This window comes from Macroventuria anomochaeta (assembly GCF_010093625.1).
Source record: "Macroventuria anomochaeta strain CBS 525.71 unplaced genomic scaffold BU25scaffold_1, whole genome shotgun sequence".
NCBI lineage: Eukaryota > Fungi > Ascomycota > Dothideomycetes > Pleosporales > Didymellaceae > Macroventuria > Macroventuria anomochaeta.
Genome location: NW_022985362.1, coordinates 1,008,415 through 1,025,479, shown reverse-complemented (window position 1 = coordinate 1,025,479; position 17,065 = coordinate 1,008,415). Strand labels below are relative to the sequence as shown.

Here is a 17,065-nt window from a genome sequence, read left to right as displayed (position 1 = left end):
AATTCGTTTCGCCGCTACGCTTGCTGGTGGCTTGCTGCCCATGCTTCCAGATGTGAGAAGTCAGGATGAGAGGATGTTGGGTGTCTAAGGCGTTGAGCCGCTGTATAGGCATTACAGTATCAACAATGAAGGACACTTGAAACGTCGATGGAAAGGTGGATCAGGAAGTGTCACCGTTCTGCAGCATGTTCCTCTCAATTAGCATCGAACGCCTCTCATTGCCTATATCGTGACTATGGTGACCACACCACAACCTCAAAGTCCCACAGCAGACACCGCGTGCGGCACAATACTGAACTCAGCAGGCTGAAGATAATCCGGCTGAACCCCATCACCACACCGCACAACGGAATAATTTCCATAGTATGTATACCTGATAGGTCCCCTGCTCAATCATTAGACCTCGCCTTCCCACACGAAAGCGCACTTACTGTTGGAAAGTATACTGCACACTCAGCAAGCCCCCAAACTGACTAGCGCCGTCAATTTGAACGGCCACACTGCCAGGCACGTTGATATCTACATCTCTACAGGCTTGGTGCTCATTGATCCTGCTGTCGAGACTGCAATCAATCGCTTTGAAAGCAGGCTGGTCTGAGGGGCCGATAGGGCTGGAGATGCTGAAGCCCCATGCCCAGCAGGTCGCTGCGGAGCAGGTGCCGTTGAAGTTGTGAACGGCCCAGGAGTAAGGAACGGCCTTGTTGGGAGTGGGAGTTGCGATACAAGTAGCGGCTATGAGCACGATTGCGGATACTTTGGCGAGCATGGTGGCGGTTTGGAGAACGAAATAATTGGGGCTGATGTTGGGACTGGTTTGAAGGACAGAGAACTTTGTGAGCAGCGTTCTGTTCGAGAGATGTTGCCTAGTTCTTTATACTTGCTCTCATGAGCCGAATGTTGGCCAATAGCCTCCTGAATGCCACGATGTAACGCCGATGCCTCCATAAGAATGTCGGGTTGTCCAAAGCCCGCTTCATTGCAGGACGTATTTAGTGGCACAGCTTTGGAGGCTGAGCCTACAACTCAACCAACGATATCATGATGCAAGAAATCATACATCATCGTGGCGACTCCGGAATTGCAGCGCTATCGTAATTACGACCGGCAGTTCACGTCTGTAATTTGCGGCGCAGCGCTTTGTCGAGTGCTCTCGGAACAGACTTGGTACCACAACAACAGTACGTGTTCCTGGTCACAAGACTTTCGCCAGCGCTTGTGACGCGCTTTGTGTTTGGTTTGTCCCTAGGAGGGCCGTTGATTTTGGACCTCTCACACATCGTCGAGCTTGCGATCATTGAAATTTCTCTTGCTAACTGGAGAGCCTATGTAGACCTGACCATCGGTCTGAGACCTCATCATGGGTGGTCGTCTCATGCCACTGGGCAAATCAAAGGGGCTTGCGTGGTGGTGAGACGATCCAAATATACCAACCTGCTTGATACCGGGTGTAGCGACTGGATTAGTCGGTTCGTCCGACGGTAACGGTTGTGCAAGTGGATCGGTAAGGAATAGGGTAAGGAATTGTTCGACGAGGTCGCGCATTCGGTCTGGTTGAGCGTGCAACGGTTTCTCCGTCATGTGCTTCCTCTAGGTTGGGGTTAACAAAGAACAACGGAGAACAAGAACGATAGTACGAACCAAAGCCAAGGCTGCCCCTTTGTATGTTTGATGGTAGATCAGCTTGAACTCCTCGTCTTTCGCAGCATCCTCTGCCGTGATGTCTTCGCTCACAGGCTGGCTCTCTTCCAGCCCAGGAGCCGTAGATGCTCTACGGGACTTGATCCTTTTCCGCTGTTGCAACCCATGCATGCGCATCGCCGCCATAACGACCTTTGTCAAGGCCTCTTTGTTTCTCGATTCAGTAGTAGGCTCTTCAGGCTGCAAAGAGATCGTGTCGACCCGTGATAGGTGCGTGCGCCTGCCGTGTGCTTCTGCTGTGTCCTTTCGGCTGAGTGGTCTGATGTCGGAACTGATGCTAGTCGATCGAGATAGCTGACGAGACGGAGGACGAGGTAAGGGACCATGTGCAGACGAAGGGCGAGAGTCTAGCAACGGAGATGCCTTTGAGTCAATTGAGATGGACTTGCGGTGAGTGTATGGACGTTGGGATCCAGTCGCTCGAGCTGCAGCAGCTGCGACACCTTCTCCGCCCTTGCCTTTAGCCTTCCTCTTCGCAATTGTTGCCTCCTCAAACAAATCTCGCTTGCGTTTTGGCGATTTTGGAGCGGTGTGGGAGTCGTGTAAAGTGTGCAGAAATTGAGCCTCGATCTCACCAGGCTGGTCGGTCGTGTTCGGTGTTGGCGAAGGTGGTAGGACCGAAGAAGCTGGGTTCTGATACAGGAGATCGGACGACAACGGCAGTGCGTGTACGCGTAGCTCAGGCAGGAGCCCTGGCTGAGCGTTAGGGACGTCTTGTGAGGAGGGTGGTGTTGGCAGACCTTCGATGGTCGGCGCAGCAGCAATTGTTCCATAGAAGAGGACCTCCGTGATCCTGGGCTTTTGCGGTGCATCCTCTCGAGCATGAACCTGTACCAGTACGCCAATTGGTGACTGTGCCCTCGCCAATGTCCACCAGTCGAGTGTGCCATTGCTGGGTGCAGCCGTTGAAGGTTGGCTTAGCAATATCGACTCGAACCATGCTTCCGAGGCTTCACTCGTTGTCCAGACGTCATAACTGGGCCCAGCAGCGAGATACAAGGGGATTTTCGCGGTATCGACAGTCGAGAGAAAGCGCAACGATGCTGCGGTTATGGCTGGTGAAGACGCAACAGTAGGTGCCGAAAAGCCGACATCTAGAATTTGTCAGTATCATACCCGTGTTGTAATCACGTGTAATTACCTTTGACAGACTGGCCGCCTGGAAGCAGGATCTCTCCGCTCCAGATATCGGTCATGGTTGTTGTGGTGTTCTCGAAATGCAATGCCCTGGATGACGCGCCGTTCCGCACTAGGTAGTCAGACGCGACTGCACGTGGGGTTGCATCACTTCTTCCTCTGCTTCCAGCTCCATCAGTCTTAACACAAAGGACGGTATTCTGCGAACGGCGCCCCATTGTGCATCTCCTAATCTCTTCCCTAATACTAGCGGCCTCGCCGTACTCGGGTTGGCACTTCGGCGTCCATGATTCAAACTACGAGTGCCTTCTCAACCACACACAGCCTACTCAGAGTCAATACTCCTTTGATACCTCCCCACGTGTTAGCAGTTAGTTTTATCTTCGCACTACCTAGGTAAGGTGTCCTGTCGGCTTCAGGATAGCTTTGAGCACCTCAAAGCTCGGGCTGAGCTGCATCGTATGCTGCAGCAATAGTAGATAGGAGCAGTTCGAGAGCAGTTACAGAAGCACCTAGACTCTGACACATCATCTGTCGGAATCTCCAACAACAGCTCCAGTGTCGCCTGCTAACACAACCCATACAGCCCAGGTATCAATCTTCTGGTAGAAGCCGCCTTGAAGGTTGGGAGAGCATGCTCGTATCGCGCAACAACTGCAAAGCCTGGTCTGTATGCTAGAACACGAAACTAGGTTGATCGACACAGATCGTGATTCGCGAAACGAATAGCAGCAAGACGTTTCGCTCGAAAACGTCATAGCCCCAGAGTATGGAATGCCTCCCACTCATTGGTATAACGTACACTGAAGCTTGCGTCCATCACTAGATCTCTGATGAACACAAGACGCCAAACTTGCATCGAGTTGCCACCATCAACCATCTTAGGCGGCCTTAATTCGCAAATATAAAGGAAAAGTCAGACGCATCGACTATGCCGGAGGGTGTCATCGTCAAGTTCTCGAGTTGTGTTCGCTTCCATCCACTTTCGCCGTGGACTTACATCTCCGAACACTATTGGTATAACAGTGGAAGCTCGTGAACAGCTGGAGGCTTGTTCGCACCACGCCCAACTGAGGTGAATCTTTGACTGCCTTCCGGCCAAGTAAAGTTCTGGGCAAGACGCTCAACGTCCAGATGTGTAGTAAGCCAAGTTGCGTATGTCTTTGCAAGAAACTTTGCAAACATGCTCGACAACCTCCTCGCAGCTATCTAAACATGCAAACAATCTCACCGAATGATGTGAAGGTAACAATGTGGTCTATTATCGTATCGTATCGTCCTCAAACCACGAAGGCGCTTACAACTTCGCCCTCACTACTCCCTTAGCAGCATTCTCAACAGCCGCCCTTGCAAACGACGGTCCATCGTAGATATCGCGCTCAACAGCTCGTGTGTTGATATACTGCATGCCCAGCTGATCCACCCTCTCAACACCCAGGAGGCGCATGCATGTCTCTGTTTCCGCTTTGAGGACTGCATAATCGTTAGCATGGCACACTTCACACAATTTGCTCGCTGATGCTCGCTGATAGACTTACTCTCAAGTACCCGCTCAACACCCTCCTTACCACCAGCACCCAACCCAAACAACGCCGCACGCCCAACACCAACACCTCTCGCGCCCAAGCACAGCGCCTTAACAATATCTGTACCGCGCTTGATTCCACCGTCAACCCAAACCTCAATGCGGTCTAAGACTTCAGGGCAGTACTTCCTGATCTCAAGTAGTGTATGTACCGCAGGAGGTGCAGTATCCAGCGCGCGCCCACCGTGATTCGATAAAATGATAGCCTTGACCTGCGGCGCATAACACGACGCTAGGTAAGCATCTTCATGTGTCTGAATACCCTTGAGCACAATAGGCTTGTTTGTGTGTTTTGCGAGCCAGGGGAGGGTGGAGCGCCATGTGAGATCTGCTGCGGTGCCCCAGAACAGACTCTGCCCCACGCCTGCCAGCTTTGGTGTCTTCGCCTCAGGCGAGGTTTTGCTGACGCTCTGGTCTTCTTGCACAGCTGCGCGGACAGACAGGTTGGATCCGATGTTCTTACTGCGCTCGTCGTGCTCGCGCTTCCCTGGCACGGGAGCGTCGAGTGTCAGGCAGATGAACTTGATGGGGTCGAGCTTGTTCATGCGTGCGAGAATGGCTTCGCTCTTTGCGCGCTCGTTTTGTACGTATAGCTGCCACCCAAAAACCTGCCCGGGCTTTGCGTCTGCAATGATTTGCTCGGGTGTCATGGAGGCGTTCTGAGAGATGATCTGCATAGCGCCGAATTTCTCGCATGCTTGCGCGATGCCCCATTCGCCGTCCTGGTGCGCGAGGCGCGCCATCGCAGCAGGAGAGACGTAGATGGGGAGTTTGACATTATGGCCGAGGAAGGAGGTTGATGTGTCGCAAGCAACACAGTCGATGAAGACGCGGGGGCGGAGGAGGATTTGGCGGTATACAGCGCCGTTGAAGGCTTTGGATGTGAGGTCGTCGGAGGCGGAGTAGTAGTATGCCCAGCCTTTATGGGGTATGTTCTTCGTTGCTACCTCCTCGATCTCGTCGATATTCAATATGCTCTCCAAGTCCACAGGCCCTTCATCCTGGGCTTCACCTGTCTCTGTGGGTGTCTTCTCTTCCTTTGGCAGCGAGTCGAGGTTGATCTTGCCGAGCTTGTCCTCGGGTTTGAGGTTCACCTCGAGCATGCCCGGTGGGTGAATTGGGTCGTACTCCTCGGTTGCATCGCTGCCAGCAAGTTGGAGGATGACCTTGCTACCGCCGGGGTGTTCGGGAATAAAGCGTGTTACATCGTAGACTTCGCCATATAAGATTACCCAGCAGCTTTCTGCTGTGTTGTGCTTTGCAACTGTTACGCTGTCAGTCTGAGTCTTGCATCGCCGAAAGAGCGGTCACAACCTTCCGCATAGTCGAACACCTTAGCCATTTTGCGCAGCTTTCAATGTACAATGCTCAATGTGAAGAGGGTTATTAGACGCTCAGAAACAATCGACAAAACTTGAAGAGCTGCACACAGCTCGTTCGAAAGAGAAGAAGGGATGAAGAGAGGAAATACAAAAGCGCTCAACAGCCGAAAAGCAGATGCCGACATCTTGTACTCCCGGCGGCTCATCCCCGCAAAACTGCAGCTCACGCGAGTCGTGGCGTCGCGAAGTTCGGGGTATTTGGCCCCTAAGCCAGGCAAGACGGGCCGCATTTCTTGATGCAGCGGTGCGTTCGGAAGTCAGCCGGAAGCCTTGAGAGGTGATTGGTGCGAAATCCTTCGCGAGTCCATTCTCGATGACCGATTGTTGCCTCGATGGACGACGGAGTCTGTTATTGGATGCGAAGGCGCGAACGTGGACATGCTGTTGAGCCTCAAAGATTCAATTGATCTCATCGTGGTCAAGAGAGGAAGTTGTGGTGGATGATATCAGTTGGAAAATGACTCCGCGTCGGCGTTTGAACATGAGAACATGAGGCCTTGCTCAAGCATCTCTCGTTCTCCATTCCAGGAATTACTTTAGTGTATCAGTCGAGGTGTTTAAGATGTAGCTCAGTGGCGCCTTGAATTGTATATCGGTATCAGGCAGTATCGAACCGAGCCGGCATTGTTGGCCGAATAGCCCTCTGTTCTTTGACCCTCTGCTCCCTTTTCTTCATCCTCCTCCCCTTCCTATTTAAACACAAGAACGATCTGAGGTCTGCGTTATCCTCATCGGAATCCTCAGCGTCACAACTGCCATCCATTTCCTTGCTGTCTTCGTCGCTGCTCGAACCCCCACGGTGTGACGCAAGTACCAACTGTTCCAGTACAATATGGATATCCATCCGTTCACAGCAACGTTTGTACTTGCTTGCTCCTGGCCAGGATTTGCCCTTATTCTTTATGTAAGAGGACAGAGCTGAGGCGCGCATCACTCGTCCGCCCTTGACCGGCTCTCTTCTGCGCCTGACCTTGAGCTTTCGGCCAGCAAGGAAGCGCTCCCTCTCTTCAGGATCTGCACCACGTCAACATCAACTCACTCAGATCACAGTCAGGCTCAGGTTCGCGGGCAAACCAGCTCACCAACCCTCACTCTTTCCCTCCCAGCCCATCTCAAATCCCTCCTCGCCGCCCTCCTGCTCCCCCCAATCCATCTTCTCCAGCTCATTCCGAAAGAAATCCATCTCCTCACCAAGCACCCCCGGCCTCGCCCCAAGCCTTTCAGGATACCTCTTCAAATTAAACCAATGCGTCAGACTTCGCAACGCCTGCTCAAGCGGCACACTCTCATCGACCTCAGCATCGACATCGCTGCCCGCCAGCCAGTCGTCCCTGAGCTCTGGACGGCAGTGCAGGTACACAGCGGTGATGACGCGCATATTGGACTGTCTCCATTTCCGTCCACAATAGGGGACCTGGTTTTTGAAGAGCTTGAGAGTGTAGAGACGGAGCTGTGGTTGTGGAACTTTCAGGCTCTTGCGTAGGAATTGTGAGGATTTGTAGGATACGAGCATGAGGTTGCGGTGTGCTTTGTTTTTGCAGATTTTCTGCATGATGCGTACGTAGTTAATTGAGGTGAAGAAGGCGCGCCACGAGAAGATGGTGATGGGCTCGGAGGGGAGATCGCTGGTGGGGAAGCCGAGTTCGTCGACCTCGGGGGGCTGGGGGACGGAGGGGAGAGGGAGCGGTTCAACGCCTGAGTCGGTTGACTCGTTGCGTGAAAGGCGGATGGGTGGGGGTGCTGCTTCGTCTGAGTTTGAGTCGTTGTCTGTTTTGTCTTCTGTGTTGTCGTTGATCGCTTCTTTGGGGATGTTGCGGGAGTGGGCGCGGCAGAAGGTAAAAAAGCTAGAAATTGTTAGCGTATGGTAAAAAGAAAGTTGGGTATGACATACTTCAGCTCCTCCTGTTCGCTCTTGAAGTTGACAATCTTCTCAATCTCCTGCAACTGCAACAACTTCAAGATCAAGGGGACATAGCTAGAGTCGACAAGCAGCTGCGTGATATACTCAAACTTCAGGATGTGCGACACCTTGAACCACTTGAGGATCAGCATAAGCGTGCCGGTAACCGCCTTATCCAGAACTTCCTGAGTCCGCATAGCGTCCAGCTCTTCGTTAGTCGCAGCCGTATTGCTGTGACTGTTCGTGCCGTTCGTCTCAGGTCTTTGCGCTGGCGTTCCATTCACATTGTCGTTGTACTGGAAGCCGCTCTGTAACCCGTTTGCTCCACTCGACTGCGTGACAAGGGCAGTGACATGCGCCAGGATCGCCTTGATCAATACTATGACCAGAGACTGCAGACTTGGTAGTGCGTTACGGTAGAAGTCTTCGACGAGATCCACCCTCTCCTCGATACTCCCAATGACCGGTTTCTCCTTCTTCGGCGCGTCTTTCTTCGGCTCAAGCGACAGCTCTTCAACGTCAGGGTTGTCGTCGGGGCTGGACCAGCCTCTTTCATACTTCATGAATGCCACGCGTTCTTCCCACAATTGCTTCATGGCGCGTGTAGCCTTCATGCGCTTTGCAAATAATTCAGCCGCTTCCAGGATCGAGGCAGGAATGTCAGAACCTTCCCACTTGCGTCCAACCAGCGTGTCCTGGAGGTCGGTGGAGCCTTTACCGCCAAGGTTGTTGCTGGACGCGTCGAGCGGCGGGTATAAGAAGGGGAACATCTGGTTCGTTTGGTAGTTCTGCTTCTTGCCGCCTTTGCCACCCGGTCCAGCTGGTGACGGTGGAGGCGAAGGCGCAGGAGTTGCAATGTGTACCGGTTGATGGAGGATGGAGGTGTTATTCCCATTTGTGTCTCCGAGTCCTGAACCAAAGACGTGGTTGCCTGCAACTTTGTTTGGGTGGTTCCTCAAAGGAGGAAGGATGGAATTGTTCTCTGGCTCGAGAGGGAACAGTGGTGCCGGCGGATTGTACGCTGGATATTTGGAGCTAATTTCCTGTCGGAAGAGGTGATAGTCAAGAGGCGACGCGGTGATGATCGGCTGCCCGCGCGTATCTTCAGTATCCAGATTCTTGTCCTTGAAGGACTCCTTCGCCTTGTCAACTTCAGACAGACCGCCGAAGGCCACCAGCATTGCCTTCCACAAGAGCAACGTGACTTTGCTGAGCGGAAGGCTGATCGACTCGTCCCATCGCAGCTTCGAGATCAGCTCCACAAGCAACATGAGGAGACCTGGTTCCTTGAGGTCGAGCACAGCCGTTCTGAGGCTCAGATCGTTTTCTTTCCTCTCTTGATACCGTGCGACGTCCAACACAACATAGACAGCTGTCATGGCGCACCACACCTCGCGTCGTTCCGCCTCTTTGCCCTCGTGCTGCTCGTCCTCGGATACGACACCGCAGGCGCGCATGCAAGACGTGCGCAGCACATCGACCAGCGTTTGGACGCCGTTGCTACCAGCCAGCAGCGTGACATTGCTTAGAATCAACTCCACTTGCCGTCCCGACCTTTCATACGCTGCGCTGGGTTTCCCCTCTGCCCTATCTTCCTGCTCCTCCGTTTTCTCGCCCTCATCTCTCGTTGTCGAAAGCCCAGCAGTTTCATGCCAGCACCCCAGCAGCACATAAACCAGTGCCTCGAGCCTCTTCAGCCTCTCCGTCGGCTCCTCCGCCCTGATACCCCCCAAAAGATGCCCCACAAACTCCTTGTGTTGTTCTTGCGTCGCTCTGTTCCAATCCAACCCTCCTTCCGCATACGACATCTCATTTTGCCCGTTGAAGCTGCTCCACTCCAGCGCGAAGCTCGCCTGCGCTTTCAACAGCATAGCCTGCTCCTCAACCGCATACGTGAACCACTCCTCGAGCTCCTCCTCCAGGCTCGACGCATCGTCATACGTAAAGGCATACGGGGTAGGCTCGACATTCGGCAGGCCGCCGGCTTTGACTAGGTTCTGGAGCTGGCTGAGCGAGAGCGAGTCGCTCGGAGCGTCTGGTGGGGGTTGTTGCGGCGGCGCAGGAGGCGGGAGGTGCAGCGGGGCAGGCGTGGGTGCCGAGCTGCCTCTCATGAGACCAGGGCGGGTGGGGAGAGAGGGCAGGGTGCCGGCGCGGCCTGCATCGCGCTCGTCGACTAGCTGTTCGGCGGTGTCGAGGGGCGCATCGAAGGGTGCGTCGAGGTCTGCAGGCTCGGCTTCGATGACGGGCTCGACGGGCTCGCCGTTTTCTATGTCGAGGAGGTCGCCTTCATCGACGCCCGCAGGCACGATTGGCGCCTCCTGCAGGTCGTTTTGGTCCACCATTGTGGCGCGCGCAGGGTATGGCGGTGTTGTTGGGGGTGTGTTGTCCGCGGGAGTCTTGCGGTTCTAAGCGTGCCCTCCACTTCTGGGAACTGGGCCACATTTCAGCGACCCATGATCAGCCTTTCCAAGATCGAGGTCTCGACTGCCAGCGATCTGAAGGTGAGAAGACGATTGCGATCGTGGGGTTATGCGCTCGAGGAAGGTGCAGTTCGCATGTGGGGACCACCGTCCTGGCCAATGAGGCTCCAGCAGCGCACCATCTGTGAGTTTAAACTTCACGGTCAGCGCAAAGCGCACTCAAGCGAGATCAAACAAGGTGCGCACAAGGTTCTTGCAGATAGAGCTGACTGATAGTGAGCCAGTGTAATTGTCGAAGCTACCGTCTCAACACTGGATGGATGCAGCCAGAACACGAAAGAAGAACACCACCATACCCTCTACTACCGCAACGCTCTTGTGCCTGCATTGCAAATGACCGCCTGATGCTGCCTCCAACATATCCGATCCCACATCTCGTAATGAGTGTTGCTGATAGCAAAGAACGCCGGAAATGAACCGATCAATTGTCGTTATCGTGCCGGAAGTGAACAGAGCACTGCATACTCATAGCCAACGACCAGCAATGAAAGAAGAATCAGAGCAGACAGGATTCGTCATACATGATGTGCGAGCAACAAGCTTCGAAGATTACGCAGTCAATCTGCGTGTGAAAATACTTTGCAACATCTGGCAGGTCACAGTCAGCTTGGACCGGTAGGCTCGCCGTTGTTTTCTCGCTCCTTGATCTCGTCTGGTACAATGCCAGCGTTTTCGCAAGCGCGCTTATAAATTTGTGCTTCGTCCCACGCTCGTTGGCATTCGGCCTTGAACTTATCGCAGCTGGCGCTGAGCTCGGTGATGGCTTGTTCGGTCAGCAGCTTCTCCAGCGTCCACTTCTCGATGTTCTGCTGCTCATTCTCTTTTAGCTGGGTGATGAACTGTACGGCGCGCTGCAGAATGGAGCCCTTGTTCTTCTCGCAGCCAGGCACAATCTTCGCAAGCTCATTGATCCCTTCATTGATGGTCTCACGACGGCGACGTTCAACTGCATACAATTAGCCTTGTAAAAATGAAATGTTTCGACGTCAATGCTCACCTTCTTTGTGGTTATCTCGTCTTACTTTGTGCCACTCATCAGATCCAACAGGCGGCTTATGTGAAGCGCTTTGTGGCGGCGAGTCGCTGTTAGCAGGCTGACCAGGGCGACCTGTGTGTGTCGCAGCCTTCAGAGCTTCGAGGCTGAAGTCCTGCATACTGGTCTGCTGCTGGTGATCCCCCATGTTGAAAGAGTTGTCGCCGCCCGTAGCTTGTGTTTGAAACTGCAGTTCTGTCGCTTGGGGTACGGTCATTTGGTGGTAAGCCAAGGCAGCGGCAGCAGTATCGCCCACGCTTGAGGTGTTGCTGCCGTTGTTCTGGTGCAGGTCGAACTGCTGCAGGTCGTCGTTGGTACCGGCATTGTGTGCGGCAAGATGGAAAGCAGTGTCCTGGTCGGTCAAGTCGGTGTTGCCCATGTTAGGAGCAGGTCGGTTCATGCCCTGATCGCGTGTATCGCGCTTGCGCTTGTTCGAGTGGAGGTCCTGGCCCAGCTTGGCGTCAGTGTGATAACCGGCGATGTCAGCCATGGTCCCAGCTATTCTATCGTAGAGGAGAGGTGAGGAAGCTGTCAGACAGTTCGACAGAACGAGGAGGCAACTCGAGGACCAGCTGCCTAAACTGGCTGCTGGGGTTGAGTGATACACGAATGCGACTGACAGCGGAAGCGCTGCAGTGGAGGTAGAACCGCGGGGTTATGTTGGTAGCCGCGAGCTATCCGAGGGGTGAGTGCGCAAGGTCCTTGTTCGTGCAGCGAATACCAGTGGGCAGTGAAGAGCGCGTTCGAGTCCTGGTCGAGTGCGCAGACAGTGCGTGCGGGGAGCAGCTGCACTTTTTCACAGTCGACACGATAATATGCGATAGCTATCAAGCAATCGCAGGCTGAAGAGGCGCACGTAGAGTCCTGAGGAACGACAAACGTTAGCACGGGCGCAGGCAGGTGGTTATGTAAAGCGATGCAACACAGCGTTCAGCAAAGCGACCGACGCGGCGCACTGATTGCCTGTTGCTGTGGGACCAAGCTGTCACTCTCGAAATGGACCGTCGTATCGTGCGAATGTGCGGGTGTCGCGCAGTGTACAAGGCCGTCGTGCTTCGTTTCGTCGTCGTGGATGCGCGCGCCGAGCAAGTGCGGGACGCGGAGCAACAACACGCCCAGCGAGCTGCGGTGGAGGCAGCCACGACGGCCGGAGGATTGTCGCGAACGTCGCAGGCGGATCGCATGCCATGTCGAGCGCTTGCGTTGTTGCGCAGCGCGATACGACGTCTAGACAAAGAGTCGCGACCGGAGTGCAGATATGTGGGACTCACCAGAGCGATCTTGATGTTCGTGCCCGCCGCGGATACACGTGAGGCTTGGAAGGTCAGTACGGATCAGGCGTATTAGGCTTCAACTTGAACCTGTGAAATCGAGGAAACAAGGTGGAGATCGAATTTTCAAGACCGCAGGGATAGAGGAGGATGTCTTACAGTAACGGTTGAGCTCTGTTGGTGAGAATACCGATTGTATGGCGAGAGGGTGCTCTGGAGGTGGAAGTCACATGAACGGTGCTGGGTCACGGGAGGTCTTATGAGTTCACACCAAAATGCCGAGAGAGAATGCGCTAAAAGGTGACGAATCAAACACCCGCCTCGCGCCATGCCAGGGTTCTCCACCATCATGCCGCTGCCGCTCGAGCAACCTCCGCTCATCATGCTGGTCACTGTCGCCGACGTCTGGCAAGCACTGTTTCTGATCAGAATCGCCATGTCCTCGGTGCAGTATGCCTTCAGGACCTCGTTTCGTGCTGGGCAGGGAGGCGCCTTCCCTACGGACGGCTGTCCACAAAAGCTCTGTGACGATCTGCAACTGCTCCACGCGAACTCGACTTGATACGCAGCTGTGATATCTTAAACAGTGCTGCTCACAGTCCTCTCCACGCTGTACTGAGTCTGGCGGTTGTATTGCACAGATGACACCCTTGCACACTGCCTAGGCAATCAGAACAATCAGCAGACAAGACACATGATGGTGGCATGTGACACACACCTTCCCCACATTCTCTGCTCAGAGTTGCATCACCACCACCGTCTTATCTCTGTGCAACGTGATCGATCTGTAAGAGCTCTTGGCATAGGGCTGAGGTCTTTCGCGACTGTTGAGGGTGCAATTGTGCGTTTGAAGGTAGGGTTGGAGGTAGCCAAGTCAAGCAGAGGCATATAAGATAGCGTGATCGGGCGTTGTGACCCTGTAATTGTATGCTCATCCTTGCTATCAACACTCCCAGATCCACTATTGACTGCAGGCCTACCCATCACGTAGGCGGATAACGCTGCTCTAGGATTTCACCAGAGCTGGGAAGAAGAAGATGGTCAAGGAGACCAGCAGTGGAAGGCTATTGACAATATTCCTGTACACAATCCGGTAGAAACGGTCAGTTGGAAGGTCGCCGCATGAGGGGCCCAAATAATCGTTGGGCGGCCGAACATCCAACCGATCGCGCGCCATCTCAAGACCTTCAGGAATAGCCATGACAAAGAGACCCAAAGCAGCAAGAAGCAACGCCATCCACAGGATCGCGTAGAAATGGGCAGGAAGACCGTATCGGTTCGTGCGAACTCCATCTCTCGTGCTCGTCCACAGACGGCGGGTGAGCGTTGGAATCGGAACGCCGCCGATGCAGCCGTAATACCAGGGCTTCATTTGGGGGATGATGAGCTAGAGAGCCAGTCAGCACCGTAGGAAAGTCAAGAGATTGTGGAGCAACTACTTTAGAGGTGTCATCGACCTTGCGTGCCTGCAGCCATTCCTCGATCATTGACTCGGTGCCCGCAACAGCGATGTCGAAGGGCTGGTCGGCAAACGGAGAGGGGCGCGATGGTGTCATTACGATTGTTGTGAGACGGACTGGCTGGCTGGAGGCGTTCGATATGATAAGATTGGTTGCGTAGGCCTTACGACGAGGTGCAAAAGCCGAGCTTAACTGTGCTTGATATGGCAGCAGTGCATCGAGCGTGAGCGAGGCGACGTGCGAGGAGGTTGGGCAGAAGACAGCGCAGCTGAACGCATAATGATCAAAGCAAGAAGACGGAAGGCAGCAGCGGTGATGTGATAGGACGAAGTCGCATTGTTGACAACACTACAGCTGGTGGCATGAGCGACGCACCAGGAGAAGGCACCTTCCCTACCCAGCCGCACCGCATACGTTCGCAACGAGAAGTTGCAGGGAGTTGTTTTCTAATTGACTGCCAATCCAACCACGGAGTTTGATCAGTGTCACTCGTCTCTGAAGATCCACCTGCCACCCTCTTTCTGCGCCTCAAGCCAACACTCTTGCACGGTCTTAATCTCCTGCTCCTTGGCCCGTCTTCTATCATCCTCCTGCTCTTGTGTAGTGGGAAAATCGACGCGCCAGAAGCCAGGGGGCGTTCGGGGTCGTTCATAGGCTGCTCGATGCTTGCCAGCGTCCTTTGCCATCTTCTTCGTACGTGCTTGCAGGATCAGCTCAGCACGTTCATCTGATGACATCTGCGTTGACATAACTGTGCTGTATGCATCACCAAGGTACTCCTCTAGCAGAGCCTCTTCTTGTAGTGCAGGAAGTAGCTCCAGCGCCTCAGCCAGTCGGCGGAAATGGGAGCCACAGCACTGTGGGTTGGTGCAACCTGGAAGACACATGCGGTCACCCCGTTTGCGGACCGCTTCTGAGAACGCGTAGCTGTAGCCGTGGTTGTAGACTGGGTTTGGTTTGAAGTCGTGGACCTTGAGTTCCTTCACTGGCTTTTCGCGAAGACGTGGCTGCCTGTCAGAAGGGGATATGTTCTTCTTTTGTGCACTAGGTCGCTTATCAGGTGCCCGCATGCTCCAGATTGGCCGGCCATCAGGTACAACGTCTTCTTGCTGGTTTGAAAGGCCATTCGATGCAGACCTTCGAAGTCCACCTGAACCTGAAGGTGTCTGTGCAGGTCGAGATGTACTGGCAGGAGGAGTTGGTATTTGCTCCTGCTTCACGAGCGGTGATCCTGATGTAGGAGTACGGTGCAATCGATTTGCAGGTGTCTGAGGGTTCTTTGTAGCTCGCATCCTTTGATTGAGCCGTGCACGAGCGGCGCTTGGAGGTAGTCTCAACTCGTTCTCGTCCAGAGGTGGGAGCGCCTCACCGGACTCTGCGAGGATGCCATGCTCAATATGTCGGGTTTTCACTTGCTTCAGGCGCTTGTTCGGGGTGCGTTCAGGTGTTTTTGCAACGATGTTGGGGTCAAGAGGCTGAAGGACCTGCTGGTCGTCTGAGTGTGGGTCCGTGGGCTCGCTGAGCGCTCGCACCTCCGCAGCAGCAATCTGAAGCCGATCTTGAACGTTGGACGCCCGATCACTTCCTCCATGCTCTCTTTGTGCATTCTCTTGTTTCACAATCTGCGAGGATGGTGCGCTACCAGATCGTTGATGACGAATTGTACCGGTAGTGTTTGAGTGCATCGACGGAGTTCTCTGCAAAGGACGAGCTACTTCGAAGTCACGAGGCGCTGGATCGTCGAGATCAATCGTTTCAGTGCGCATGAGTATATGCATTGCAGGTGGCGGGCTGCTCAATGGTTCGTCTTTGACACGGTGAGGCTTTGCAGGAGTCCCATCAGAAGAACGTCCTGTGTATAGATCGATCCTCGAATGCTGGCCCCGTTTGCGCTTAAGCGACCGCTCCGAAACGACTTGTGGCAAGTCGTCTTCGTCTTCCGCCTCGACTGCTTGAGTTCGTCGAGTGATCTGATCAGCACCTTCGTCCACTGTAGTCTGACTTGAGCTCGGCGCTCCATTAACCTCGACATGGTATCGGCGAGTCCGGTCCAATCTCGCGTTCAAGGAAGAATCGCCGTATGCTGCACCTTGATGTTCGTTGGAGCTTGCAGCTGTAGGTCCTTTTGGTGTGACTGATGCACTTGGTGATGGTTCATAGCCGGCTTCGGTTTCCATGTGTAGCACGCCGGGAGCAGGGGATGAGCGCCCTCGTCCAGCACGTTGCAATGGCGTTTGCATAGTGCTGACAGATGTTGGACTCGAGGGTATTTGTGGTGGGACCTCGTCACTTTGAGGAGCAGCTAATAGTTTCGATGGACCTTCATCAGCTCTCGCGGCACCCTGGTGCTTTTGGTTTGGTTTTTGGCGATCGGCGTACTGCTGCCACGCACGCACACTTTCTTTCATATCTCTGTTCTTCTGCATGACGGCGTTGTTCTTCCTTTCGAGATATTTGATCTTTTGCGAGAGGTCTTGATACTTCTTGCTCAACTCATCGTACTTCTCGACGAGTTCGTGGTGTTGCTCCTCAGAAACGCCCGTTGTTGTTGTTGTTGTTGGTGTAGATGCATCTTCGAGGTTCATTGATGGTGCTGTGCTCTCAGCTCTTTGCTTAAGCTCGGTCTCCAGCCTCTCGTTCTCCTCGACAACTTTCGCATTTTTGACAATCTGTTCATTGATATGGTTGAACAATAGTTGCTGGTTCTCGTCTCCTGTAGGTGGGTGCTTAGCTTAGTACACACATATAAGTGACATACTCACTCTGCTTCAGCTCATTCTGATGCTCCTCCTCTCCTGACGCGTTGTTAGCCAGATTCTGCGCATGTTCAATAATTGCAATCCGTACTCTTCTTCCACTCTTTCTCACAGTCAGGCGCAATGACCTCATCATAAACGCGTGTCCACAAGGCCCTGTTCTTCTCAACCCAGGCCGCGAAGTCTGACATGATCAACGAGCATTTATGATTAAGTCGAAAGGATCACACGAGAGAAAGACGTCGTTTAATTCTTGGTGCTGATGATATCTGCTGCCTGGCGGCGACGTCCAGAAACGCGCCAATGTCAACGCGCAGTCACGTTGACGCACGGACTGAGGCGATATCGATAACACTCCACTCC

At 53.9% G+C, this 17,065-nt stretch overlaps 9 protein-coding genes across 9 annotated transcripts; 2 read left to right on the top strand and 7 right to left on the bottom strand.

The window, feature by feature from the left end:
• Positions 1-212: 212 nt before the first annotated feature.
• Positions 213-1,017, bottom strand: BU25DRAFT_8190 (uncharacterized protein). Its single transcript, XM_033700229.1, has 2 exons — positions 432-1,017; positions 213-385 (listed from the first exon to the last, which is right to left on the bottom strand). Exons 1-2 carry the CDS (start codon positions 764-766, stop codon positions 256-258), a joined length of 465 nt encoding a protein of 154 aa, XP_033567722.1. The 5' UTR covers positions 767-1,017; the 3' UTR covers positions 213-255.
• Positions 1,018-1,269: 252 nt separating this feature from the next.
• On the bottom strand, positions 1,270-2,894 carry BU25DRAFT_453283 (uncharacterized protein; the record flags this gene model as incomplete). The annotated part of the gene is made up of 3 exons (XM_033700079.1): positions 1,270-1,587; positions 1,639-2,792; positions 2,840-2,894. 3 exons carry the CDS (start codon positions 2,892-2,894, stop codon positions 1,270-1,272), a joined length of 1,527 nt encoding a protein of 508 aa, XP_033567721.1.
• A 1,220-nt stretch (positions 2,895-4,114) lies between these two features.
• Positions 4,115-5,943, bottom strand: BU25DRAFT_486604 (uncharacterized protein). Its single transcript, XM_033700172.1, has 3 exons — positions 5,735-5,943; positions 4,374-5,684; positions 4,115-4,308 (listed from the first exon to the last, which is right to left on the bottom strand). Exons 1-3 carry the CDS (start codon positions 5,760-5,762, stop codon positions 4,133-4,135), a joined length of 1,515 nt encoding a protein of 504 aa, XP_033567720.1. The 5' UTR covers positions 5,763-5,943; the 3' UTR covers positions 4,115-4,132.
• Positions 5,944-6,689: 746 nt separating this feature from the next.
• BU25DRAFT_464641 (N1221-domain-containing protein) lies at positions 6,690-10,395 on the bottom strand. Its single transcript, XM_033700128.1, has 2 exons — positions 7,694-10,395; positions 6,690-7,646 (listed from the first exon to the last, which is right to left on the bottom strand). The coding sequence occupies exons 1-2, from the start codon at positions 10,042-10,044 to the stop codon at positions 6,881-6,883; spliced, it is 3,117 nt and encodes a 1,038-aa protein (XP_033567719.1). The 5' UTR covers positions 10,045-10,395; the 3' UTR covers positions 6,690-6,880.
• On the bottom strand, positions 10,369-11,976 carry BU25DRAFT_8108 (uncharacterized protein). Its single transcript, XM_033700227.1, has 2 exons — positions 11,180-11,976; positions 10,369-11,128 (listed from the first exon to the last, which is right to left on the bottom strand). Exons 1-2 carry the CDS (start codon positions 11,703-11,705, stop codon positions 10,785-10,787), a joined length of 870 nt encoding a protein of 289 aa, XP_033567718.1. The 5' UTR covers positions 11,706-11,976; the 3' UTR covers positions 10,369-10,784.
• A 788-nt stretch (positions 11,977-12,764) lies between these two features.
• Positions 12,765-13,315, top strand: BU25DRAFT_405407 (uncharacterized protein). The gene is made up of 2 exons (XM_033699777.1): positions 12,765-13,147; positions 13,205-13,315. The coding sequence occupies exon 1, from the start codon at positions 12,815-12,817 to the stop codon at positions 13,046-13,048; it is 234 nt and encodes a 77-aa protein (XP_033567717.1). The 5' UTR covers positions 12,765-12,814; the 3' UTR covers positions 13,049-13,147; positions 13,205-13,315.
• BU25DRAFT_8089 (uncharacterized protein) lies at positions 13,053-13,435 on the top strand. The gene has a single exon (XM_033700226.1). The coding sequence runs from the start codon at positions 13,181-13,183 to the stop codon at positions 13,376-13,378; it is 198 nt and encodes a 65-aa protein (XP_033567716.1). The 5' UTR covers positions 13,053-13,180; the 3' UTR covers positions 13,379-13,435.
• A 57-nt stretch (positions 13,436-13,492) lies between these two features.
• BU25DRAFT_453279 (uncharacterized protein) lies at positions 13,493-14,042 on the bottom strand (the record flags this gene model as incomplete). Its single annotated transcript, XM_033700078.1, has 2 exons — positions 13,493-13,873; positions 13,926-14,042. The coding sequence occupies 2 exons, from the start codon at positions 14,040-14,042 to the stop codon at positions 13,493-13,495; spliced, it is 498 nt and encodes a 165-aa protein (XP_033567715.1).
• A 194-nt stretch (positions 14,043-14,236) lies between these two features.
• On the bottom strand, positions 14,237-17,002 carry BU25DRAFT_8165 (uncharacterized protein). The gene is made up of 3 exons (XM_033700228.1): positions 16,794-17,002; positions 16,709-16,738; positions 14,237-16,659 (listed from the first exon to the last, which is right to left on the bottom strand). The coding sequence occupies exons 1-3, from the start codon at positions 16,891-16,893 to the stop codon at positions 14,432-14,434; spliced, it is 2,358 nt and encodes a 785-aa protein (XP_033567714.1). The 5' UTR covers positions 16,894-17,002; the 3' UTR covers positions 14,237-14,431.
• Positions 17,003-17,065: the final 63 nt, after the last annotated feature.